An 11,427-nucleotide genomic window follows, 5' to 3' on the forward strand; every position below is an offset into this window, starting at 1 on the left:
CCCCCATTTTTCTATTCCTTCGTCACGCTTTGGAGAGGAATTTCTACTCTGCAATTACCAGCCTGTACCAGCCAGAACGAACAAAGCCAGGCCACTCATCTGAGTGCTTTTCAGCCAGGGAAGAAAGCAGCTCTTCAAGAGCTTTTCTAGAAGTTAATAAAGGCATTTAACATTTTGTTAAGTTGCAGCAACTTCTAAAGAGGATTTTCTGCCTTGAAAGCTGTAGGTTGGTTGTGGTTTGTGGGGTGGTTTTTTCATCCCTCCTCCCCTCCTTAAAATTAAAAAACAAAAAAAAAAGAGAGAGAAAAGCAAAAAGCAACGGATTTATCATAACACCTCTTTGGAGCGCAACATGACTTCAATCCAGTATTTATTGCTTCAGAGACAGTCCAAGGCTGAAACTTGGGTGACATAACACACTTACAATCCTGGCAACCTTGGCATCGTGAAGAGAGTTGGGGGAGAAAAAAAAAAAACCTCCACAATTTGATAAGGCTCTTATTGTTTTCTCTTAAGCAAAACTGGGAGCAAGACTTGCAGTAGGAGAAAGGGGCTCTTTTCATTTAGTTTATGTTCTGAAGCAGCTCGTCCGTTCGGAGCAGATAAATGTTACCGCAAACACTTACTGAGCTGCTCTGAGCTCCTCTGAAACAAGACACTCCTGAAATAAATCACCTCTGCCAGCTCAAGTTATCGCCAATGTCAAAAGATATTTACGTCACTAAAAATACATGGAATTGCAGATAAATCTGTATCCTCAAAAACAAAACCAGAAACCTTGACTATTTTCCCCCTAGCTACAAAATAAATAAATAAATAAATAAATGAAAAGGCAACCCAGGCACTGCAGATGAAGATGAGTCAGAAAATATTGGGGAAGGAAAATACAGAGAACTCCCCTCTCCGGGAAAAAACCAAACAAACCAAGATACTTTAAAACATCTGCATCTGCTGGCTCTTCGCCCCAGTGACTGTCAGAACACACCAGATTCCCTCCCAGTGCATGGCGGCAGCATCACTGGTCTGAGCTGGATCTGGGTTTTGAAGGATCATGAAGCCGGGGCCCATGGGGACACCGAGGCCGGGTACTGTCACCTCCTGCCCTGCTCTCATCGAGGCCAAATGTCAAAAGTGTCTGAGCTAAACAGGTTCTTTACTCCCAACTCTAAGGGCAGCCAAAAGAAATCAAGCAGATTAAGTTCTCTCCTCTTTTAATTCCCGCCTGCTCCATCCCATCCCAAGCAGGACCGTCGTGGCTCCCAGTCTCACACACTGGGGGCAAAACACAAACAGCCCATGGCTCCTAAAGGGCTGGGGTCCTCTTGGCAGAAATACTTGGGAACATTAAAAAGCAAAAGCACCTTAAAAACAAGTGCTCTGTCAGCATGGGCCCATGTTCTTAGTCTTATATATCACATTCAACACCTTCACCTCTGGGGGACCCGGCTCCCCGGAGCATCTCAAATCACCCTGCTGCAAGGTTGGCTTTCAAGCTCTGCAGGGGGCTGCTAATTTATTATTTTTTTTCCTTTACTTCAGGCACAAAAATGATGTACTTGTTAATTTGAAGAGATGGCATGGCCGTAGCTCTTGGTACTGGAGCTGACCTGGATTCAAAGCCATCTCCTGCACCGAGCTCCAGCCCAGCCTGAGAGCAAGGTGTGGGCAAAGCTCATTTCCCCTTTTCCCCTTCTCCATTCAGGCTTTGGCCTCATCCCTCCCAGCCCCACCACACCTTGGCCTGAAGGACAATCCTACTGGTTCCAGCTCAGCGCCCATCCTGGCAGGGCTTGGGGCAGACTGGGGCTGTTTGCAGGGTCAGGCAAAGGGCTGCAACCTCAACGGACCTTCAAATCTGCCTTTCCTGCTCTTCCCTGGGCTGCAGCCCAAGGCAGAAACAGTTGCAGGGCAGCATCGTGCCAGGAGCCAAAAGCTCAGCTCTCGGCAAGAAACCCAGCTCCAACCCTCCTGCCATAAATCCCCACGTGCAGAAACCCTCCGCTCTTTTATCTTCTGCCTCCTTTCCTGACAGAAAATGATGTTGCTAAAGTTGAACGGCTGGTCCCTCCTGAAGAAGATGCAAAGGTTTGGTTTGCTGCACGGAAGGATTTATTGGGCTGCCTTGCGGGAAGCAGCAGGATGGCAGGGGAGGGGTGGGAGTCCCGTTATCGGGGGCTGCTGCCAGCCCCCTGCCCACCCCCGGGGCTGGGCTGGGCATCAGGAGATGGTGAGGGGCTGGTGAGGGCTGGGCTTCCCAGCGGGACACGGGAACGTGCCTTTGGGCCACCACAGCGAGCCTGGGGCTGCCAGCAGGGCCATGGGGGGGGGAGATGGGCTGCCACCGTGTCCCATGGGAAAGGACACGGGTCCCCTCACCCCCCTGCCCAATTTCTGCCTTTTGTGCCACCATCTGCCCTTGTGCCAAGCCTCCCCATGATTTCCAGCAACGCCACGAGCACGATGGAGAACCAAAAGCCACCAGGCTCATTTTTTGCAGCCCCCTGGGATGCTCCAGAGGGTCACACCAGCCTCCCCCGGGTACCAACTGTCCCCCCTGCTCCCATCCCTTCCCGCAAGACACAGGGGTCTCGGAGCCTTCCAAATAACATCCCACCCCCTCTCCAAAATCAGCTGCTTATTGTCCCCCCCTGGATTCACCCTGCCCTGGGAGGTGGCCCGTGCGTGTCCCCCCCAGGATTCACCCTGCCCTGGGAGGTGGCCCGTGCTGGTGCAGAAGCCACCCTGGACCTCACCTGTGGGACGTACGTGGCCGGTCGGGGCTCGGGGTTGATGGAGGGCTCGGGGCGCTGCTGGGGCTGGGTTTGTTGCTGCTTCTCGTTGTGGTTGGGGCTTGGGGTTGATGGAGGGCTCGGGGCGCTGCCGGGGCTGGGTTTGTTGCTGCTTCTCGTTGTGGTTGGAGAGTGAGAAATGAGGGAGCAGGGGCAGAGCGCAGGCATTTGGGCCATCACCTGACTGCTGCCGTCGGTGCTGGCAGGCGCCCGGTATGTCCAGCTGACGGCTGGGCTTTAAAGTGGGGGAGAGACACCCTGGAGTGTTAAAGGAAAACAAAGCCGAGAGGGTTGAGGATGGAGGGGGAAGGGGCCAGCCGTGTGCAAGGCTTTCCAAAAAATGTGGCCACGCTCTGGCTAACCTTGTGCAATCATCCGTCCAGGAAAACAACTCTTGTTTTTTTCCGGTCTGTTTTCCACCCTCCCACCTGCAAAAGCCCCCCCCGGCTCAGCCCCACAAGTGTTTATCAATCACCCCCTCCCCGGGGTGGAAGCTTGGGGGCTGGTGGTGGGAATGGGATGGACACCCAGAGCTCCCAGCAAACAAACCCACGGGCTGTTTGCACCCCACGTTGGGGAGATGCACAGGGGGGGACGGGCAAAGGGGCTGTGATCACTGGGGGGAGGTGGCGAGAGGAGCCAAGATGCTGCAGGACAGACCCAACCACCAGTCTTTTTGGCAAAGAAGAGCTATTTATGGCAAGAGGGTGGCGAGAGGGGCAAGGCACGGGTGAGTCCAGGGTTTGCCCAAGGCTGGGCAGCAGGTGAGTGGAGCCCACAGATGCCCAGCCCCGACCCTGCCAACAGCCTTGTGCGGGGAAAAATGACACCGCAGCACTTTGGGACCGGTGGGGGAATGGAAAAGTCCCAGGGAGCTTCCTGCCAGGGCTGAATTGTGTCCTCCAGTGAGTCAAGGACAGCGTGTGTGTCCCCCTCCGGACCCCCTCCACCCACGGGGAGGAACAAACACCCACTGCCAGGCATCCCCCCTGGTATGTGCCAAGGGCAGGCTGCTCTGGACATGCCGTGCCAGCCCCATTCATCCCAAGAAGACACAACTCATCTATTATTTAGAGGATCTGGGCATCCCCCAGGACAAGCAGGGGGTGGTGCCCACTCTCATCGCCTCCATCGTGGGGGTCCTGGGCCATTCCCCACTGATAACCCAGGGGAGATCAGTAAATCAGTGCCCACAGCCGGGGCCCCGCTGGCTGCGATGGGGAGGTGCTGGGAGGGCTTTGCAACAAAACGGCAGGAGGCTGGGAAAAAAATCTTGCTGTTGAGATAAGGATTGATGGATGTGGTAATTCTCAGTAACTGGAGGGGAGAAAACAGGCTCACAAAGACCAGGGGGATCGAACTGATGGTCAGGGGCAGAGGCTGAGATTAAAGACAGGGATGAAACAAAGACCCCCTGATACCCAAGCCCTGACTTCACTCTGCTTTATGCAGGTATTTTAGATCAGGAAAGGGATTTTTCTTTTCTTTTTTTTTAAAGCTTGGATTCTGGAGTAAAAAAAGCTGATGTGGGCACTCTGAGAGGCCAGCCGTGGTGCATCCCCTGCCAACACATCCTGAGCCCATTGGCCAATCTCAGCAAAGCACAATAGAGGCTTCACAAATTCAAGGTGTAAATTCATGGGGCTGGGGAGACTGAGCGACCTCTCCAGCCAAGGTGCCTTGCTCACCTGTGGGGAACACGTTCCTGTCCTCCCCTTCCCCGCTGCATCCCCCTCACCACAACATCACCCCCGGCCACATCCCCTCCATTGGCACTCGATAACGTACCCTGGTGAGAGATGGAGGGTTTTTGGTGGGTTTGGGTGTCATCAAAGGGACCAGCGATGCAGGGAAGGGCCATCCCCGACCTGAGGCTGCTGGTGCAGACCCAGCTGCTGCCTTCTCCATCTCACCTGGGCTCACCTACAGAAGCCCTGGCTTTCAGGGCTTGCAGGGGTACAGGTGACACAGCCCAGAGCTGTCTCAGGGTTAAAACACCTCTCACCCTATACCAAGCCAAGGGTGATCGCTGCAGGCGCCAGCTGCCTCTCCTGTGCAGCTGGAAAGGGCTCAGCATCACAGGACGGGGTCCCCACGTGCCACCACTCAGCACCATGAACCATCCCAGCAGCAGGAACATGCTGGTTCCCAGCATCTGCTTCTCCCTCCTCCCGCCCCCTAAATCAGGCTAGTCTTGGCATTCCCTCCTCCTTTTCCAGGACAGACAGGGCAGGTCTCCAAGCGGGTTCCCCCTCTCCCTGATGCCGAGGGTGGCACGGGCAAACAGCGAGTCCCCACATCCCTTATTCTCACCTTCAGGCACTCACCTTCAGGCACTACACCTACAGGCACCACCCCAAAAAGAGAAGCCAAGCTGGCACTCAATCCCCAAACACACCAGGCTTTAACTCCAGTCGTTACTGAGCTGATAGGAGGGGGCTGGGACCATGCTGGGGGGGTCCCTCGAGCTCAGTGAGAAGCAGGACCGAGCACCCAGACTTTCCCTGTAGCCCCGGGGAGCCCAGCACGGGTGCAGCACGTCACCAGTGTGCCCACCTTCCTCCTTGGCAGGGGCCTGTCCTGCTAGGTACCGGGTGTATTTTTAATGCGTGTGTTAATTGAAGCAATCTCATTTTGATGTCGGGCGTGTTGCGGGGCCAGGAGATGTGTCCTTTGCAGTTCTTGCTCCATTAAAACAGGCCGGGGGAGGACGCTGGAGCCCGGGCAGGTGGGGGGGTCCCCGGGCAGGTGGGGGGGTCCCCGGGCAGGTGGGGGGGTCCCCGGGCAGGCAGCCAGGCCTGTTGCCGCTGCCGAAGGGCCGCAGAGCCGCAGAGGCAATTAGTCAGCCTCTTGTAAAAAGCAGAGCGCTCTAAGGGGAGAGCAATCCTGGCTCATATTAAAACTATGCTAATTAGGAACTAATTACGGCCACAAAGATATTATTACCCTTGGCTAGCCCGCGAGCTACTGCCTGGGTCCCGGCTCCAAACCTCTCCAGCCTGGCCCAGGGTGGGCACGTTGTCACCCACAGAAGGGGATGCCAAGGCTGGAGGAGCCAGGGCTGCCTGGTCCCCAGCCCTGGGGTCACCTCAGCACCACCGAGCCTCAGCCTGACGTGACCCGCACAGGGCCCTTCTCACATTAAACCTCTAAATTTATATCTGTGGGAAAGCTGGAATAAAACTGGTGGGACTGAGAATTGCCCGAGACATTAAACAACAAAATCTGCTGGGGACACGCAGGGGGCTAACGATGACCCCGTTGTGCTGTGCCCATCCTTCCTCCTCCCCCTCCGCACAGATGCCAATGGTGCTGGTTTTTCCCCTTTCCATCTCTAAAGGCTTTGGACCATCCTTAAGTCTTTGCTGTTCTTTTATTCTCCACCCTCCCCCTGGAGAGGCAGGGACACGTCACTGTGGCACAGTGACACCAGGACAGCCAGGCTGGGTCACCCCCGGGATGGAAATGCCCTTCGTGCTGGTACTGGAGCCTCACCCCCCAGCTGCACACACACATACAACCCCTTGTCGAGGTGTCCTCGCTGCTGGTGGCACCTTTGGGACCCCAGCTGGGGGCAAAGTAGGAGCTGGTCTCCTGGAGGGAGCACAGGGACCATATCCCTGGGCCGGGTCTGAGCTGGTTTATGTGGGATCAGCTCAGCTGCACCCCCCAAGCCTGGCCCCGCTCCCGGGGTGTTTTCCTCTGCTGCTGCTGTTTGGATGCCCAGAGCTGGTTTTGAAGCTGAGATGTAAACACTGGATCTGGCCCGACAGCAGGTCACCATGAAGTGACACGGGGCAGGTGGTCTTCTTCTATTCAAGTTTGTGCCCATTTCCTCTTGTCCTGTCCCTGGGCACCACTGAAAAAAGACCAGCCCCATCCTCCTGACACCCTCCCTTTAAGTATTTATAGGTGTTGATCAGATCCCTCCTCAGTCTTCTCTTCTCCAGACTAAAAAGACCCAAGTCCCTCAGCCTCAAGATGCTCCAGGCCCCTCATCATCTTTGTAGCCCTAAGTGCTACAAATCCCAGAGATGTTCCAACAAAATTAATTTGCTTATTAATTGTGAGCACAGAGGTCTGGTCCCCACGTCAGAGCCCCCTGAGGGGGAGGGAGGTGGGACAGGACCCACACCTCGCTCTCTGCCGTAGCGAGGGTCCTTTCCTTAAACCTGCTCAAAAAAACCAACAATCCACCTTTTGCAGCACTGACCTGGAGGCTGTTGTTTAAAGCCGGGGTGGAAATCCTGGGGGAGGCACCGGGCAGCGATGCCCGGGACGGGGCCGGCGGGAGGCGCCTTCGGGCAGGACTCGGTGGCCGAGCTCCTTCTTCTCCGGTTCCCCGTGATCTTTCCAGGAGAACTGGCTCCCTGCCCCGGCTCGGCGCCCCATAAATCAGGCCCAGCATCAGCTGTCACGTCAGCAGGAGACACCGGCATTTCATGTGAAAGGCTTTAAATGGAAGCAGGAAATGAAAAGATAAAGGGCAAATTTTATTTTAGATTCCTTGTTGGTACATATTTTCCTTCCTGACAGTAAAGGGATGCGATGGCTTTATGGGCCCACCGGTGGAGAATTTATTTATAGAAACATAATACTTTGCCAGAAAGTGGGAGGGGGGCTTCAGCAATTCAATAGAGTGAATGCAGGTTGTTAGGAGAGCAGGGAAGGGGATGAAGAACCCAGCCAGCCCCTCTTCTTCGAATGGACCTGGGGTTCTGGGAAAACTGCTGGTGCCACAGAAATTATCAATACGGTTTGTACAGAGCAAGCAGGAGCTTGGCAGAGAGCACGGCACGGAACTGGTCTTCTCTGCTCTCCAGAGAGCAAATTGCATCAGGGACACTGCCCCCTCTGCTCTGCCCTGGGGAGGCCCCATCTGGAGCACTGGGACCAGTTCTGGGCTCCCCAGTTCCAGAAGGACAGGGAACTGCTGGAGAGGGGACAGCAGAGGGGTACAGAGATGCTGCGGGGTCTAGAACATCTCTCTTATGAGGAGAGGCTGAGGGACTTGGGTCTTTCTAGTCTGAAGAAGAGAAGGCTGAGGGGGGATCTGATCTAAGTATTTAGATCCCCTACATACTTAAAGGGAGGGAGTCAGGAGGATGGGGCCGGTCTTTTTTCAGTGGTGCCCAGGGACAGGACAAGAGGAAATGGGCACAAACTTGAATACAAGAAGTTCCACCTAAACGTGAGGAGAAGCTGCTTCACTTTGAGGGCGGCAGAGCCCTGGAAGAGGCTGCCCAGGGAGGGGGGGGAGTCTCCTTCTCTGGAGACATTCAAACCCCACCTGGACACGTTCCTGTGGGACCTGCTCTGGGTGGCCCTGCGCTGGCAGGGGGTTGGACTGGATGATCTCCAGAGGTCTCTTCCAACCCCATGTCATTCTGTGATTCTGTGAAGGCAATCACAGCATCTTGGTTGAAAGCAAACATCCTCTGGCACATGTAATTACACCAAACTGAAAGCTTTTTCCTAACCTTGAATATATTTCAGCTGTAACTTAGCAACCCAGCCCGGATAAAAGCATCTGAACAGGAATGCAGGTTCAGAGGAGAGGTTTAGCCTTGTGTCCCTCTTTGTTCCCATACCTTAGCAACGACTCCACACCAGAGAGGAGGTGGCCACAGCAGCCAGGGAGACAACCTCCTCCTGGGCCGGTGGAAAGCTCCCCGTTTGTCATCCAGACCCATGTTAGGAAATTAATTAAACATGTCTCTAACCAAACGCGGGTGAGTCAGCCGTGTCCACAGAAATTACCCAGTGATGATTCACAGATGTGGCTCGTGCCGTTTCAGGAGAAGACTCTGAAGAAGTTGAAACTCACAGTAGCACACGTTCTGAGTCACCAACGCTCAGGTGAGAGAGGAATTGAAAACACTCAAGGAAACAGACCCCAAAGACAACCCAGACTTGTCAGCGAGATCACTGAACCACAGAATGGTTTGGGTTGGAAGGGACCTCAAAGACCATCTAGTTCCAATCCCCTGCCCTGGGCAGGGAACCTCCCACTGTGCTATGTGTCTTCTACTCACCAGGCTGGGCAGGGAACACACTGTGCTATGTGTCTTCTACTCACCAGGCAGCCTGGGAAACCTCGGGGATCTGGTAAATAGTGTAAGAGTTGACTTTTTGCCTTTTTCCTTGACATAAACGTCCCCCCTTTAACAGTGCTCTGGAACAGCCTTGCTGAGAGCACATTAACCCCTGGGACACAAGGAAGGAAGGGACGTGTCCAGTGACAAGCAGCAGCCTGGGAGCAAAAGCAGGAAGATACATCCCTCCCGCTCCAGCGCTGTATCCGACACTTCCCAACCTTCCCATACATTCACCTGGCACTTCCCATCACATCCCAGAAGGCAGGCAGGACAACCAGGGCCTGAGGATGCCACAACACACAGATCAGCAGCTTGGACTGGAGTCAGGAGTTTCTGCAGCAGCCCTTGACTTCAGACACCCAGCGATCGAGGAACCTGCCTGTCAGAAAACAAGCACAAAACACATGAAGCTCGAGCCCCCCTCCCAGTTACCAGAGACTTGTTGCACCATCCCATTCCCTGCTTTAACCAACCGCTTTATTACAGGCCACAGGAATAATCACCACAGAATCACAGAATGACATGGGGTTGGAAGGGACCTCTGGAGATCATCCAGTCCAACCCCCTGCCAGAGCAGGTCCCACAGGAACGTGTCCAGGTGGGTTTGAATGTCTCCAGAGAAGGAGACTCCACCACCTCCCTGGGCAGCCTCTTCCAGGGCTCTGCCACCTTTAAAGTGAAAAAGTTCCTCCTCATGTTTAGGTGGAACTTCTTATGTTCAAGTTTGTGCCCATTTCCTCTTGTCCTGTCCCTGGGCACCACTGAAAAAAGACCGGTCCCATCCTCCTGACACCCACCCTTTAAGTATTTATAAGCATTGATCAGACTCATCAACCCACTAAACTAATATTTACAGCTTCACAGCCCTCCACACCTGCCAATCTCTACAAAAGGCAGCAAAACAAGTTAACTGCCCTCCCCACACTCCTCTGCTTAACACCAGCTATTCCCAAAACAAGGAGTTAATTTGCCACCGAACATGTGAGCCCGTGCTGGCTATTGCACAGAGATCCCCGGGCGTCACAAGGATCCAGGTTGTCTCCTCAGGGCTGTCACACAATCCCCAACGCCACCTCCAGCCTTATTCTTAGAAACTGTGATCTCCCCAGAGCAGGATCCATTTGATCTGCCCGAGCGAAAGCACTTGGAACAACCTGTGACTCTCTCAAATAAAAATAAAGGGAACAAATTATTTGTAATAAATTTATTTCATATATTGTTTTACAGAGCTAAACTGAACATGTAATAAACAGCACCAAGCCAGTGAAATTTATGTTACAAAAACAAGTTTAATACAAAAAGACGACTGCAATGCCTGACTCTTCACTTCTGGATTTGGACGGTTAAAAAAAAAAAAAAGAGCTAACCCAAACCCCATGAATATTTTAAAAAGGCTTAATAATGTAGGCACCGGTGTCTGCAAAAATTTCTATGGCAGCAGTGAAGATCTCGGTACAACATTTTAGAAGAATCAAGGCTGCCTTCACTTTATCCCCTATTTTATTAATAGAGGAAGAAGCTGGTCATTTTCTTGAAGACAGCTCTTGAGTCTCCTCCTGTTCAAACACCTCACCCTTTGCAACCAAAAAGAACACATGGGGTAGGAGTCAACTCCACACAGGGTGTCTTCCTGGATTTTTAATGGGAAGACCTCCCTGTGTTCTGTTCCTGGAGAAATCTGCTCTTTCCACTCCTTTTGGCTGATGACCACCAGCAGGAGGTACAGAAAGAGTCTCTGATGTCCTTCCCTGGCAGGGTTCAGAGGTGGAAAACCCCACCAAAGCCAGCAGAGACACAGCAGGAGGGTGTGCAGGGACAAAGAACCCACCTTGTCTGTGGCACCACCGGGCTGCACAGCGGGGAGGGGGCTCCGGGAGCCCTCCTAAGCTGGGGCAGAGCCTGGGGAGGAAGCTCTGGGTGCAGGCAGCCTCGGGGAGGAAGGCCAGCGCTCACACCCACCCGTGACACCAAGGAGAACAACACCCACTGCTTACAGGGGTTCAGATCCACGCTGCAGCTTTTACTGGCTTAGGCCAGGAATTAATTTGGCCCCTGCTGTCCCGGCGGTGAGCTGGCCAGCTGTTCTACAACATTGGGAAGAGTGGATTAGCAGTATCTCTGCTCAGCCTAAACCGCCACACACTGGTGCTGTTTTCTTGGAAACAAACACTCGTTTGCTGGACATAAACAGAAAGTTAAGTAACCAAATGATTACAGACACAGAATACGACGCCTGCAGCGTGAACAGAGGATGGATGGCAGCTCCTTGTGCCCCTTTGTGAGGCCGCAGGAACCCGGAGTTGCCCATCCCTGTGCTGACACTCCACGCGTGGCACATCTCTGCCCCGACACACAGCACACACATTGCAGCTGCCCAGGATAAACATGTACATTCAAGCCCTAAAACCCTTTTCCAAAGCTGCTCTTTAAGAGCTCACGAAGCAGCCCCTTTGGCTGTAGCCACAAGAAAGCGCTTTCAAAAGCTTCCTATATCCTTTACTTTCCACCCAAATTCCAACCCACCCCCCTCCCGCCCCCCC

The 11,427-nt window shown here is 53.8% G+C and overlaps 1 protein-coding gene across 2 annotated transcripts in view; it reads right to left on the minus strand.

The window, feature by feature from the left end:
* IP6K3 (inositol hexakisphosphate kinase 3) overlaps positions 1-9,373 on the minus strand; it is a 20,325-nt gene extending 10,952 nt beyond the window's left edge. Inside the window, exons 1-2 of one of the 2 annotated variants that reach the window (XM_014953716.1) lie at positions 9,122-9,373; positions 7,003-7,241 (exon numbers count right to left, since the gene is read on the minus strand). In XM_014953716.1, coding sequence (XP_014809202.1) covers positions 7,003-7,241; positions 9,122-9,135 — 253 coding nt within the window. In that variant the 5' untranslated portion in view covers positions 9,136-9,373. Of the gene's footprint in view, positions 1-2,753; positions 2,845-7,002; positions 7,242-9,121 lie in introns of those variants that run through there. The other variant, XM_014953717.1, reaches the window with a different exon arrangement.
* Positions 9,374-11,427: the final 2,054 nt, after the last annotated feature.

This window comes from Calidris pugnax, unplaced genomic scaffold (assembly GCF_001431845.1).
Source record: "Calidris pugnax isolate Ruff unplaced genomic scaffold, ASM143184v1 scaffold245, whole genome shotgun sequence".
NCBI lineage: Eukaryota > Metazoa > Chordata > Aves > Charadriiformes > Scolopacidae > Calidris > Calidris pugnax.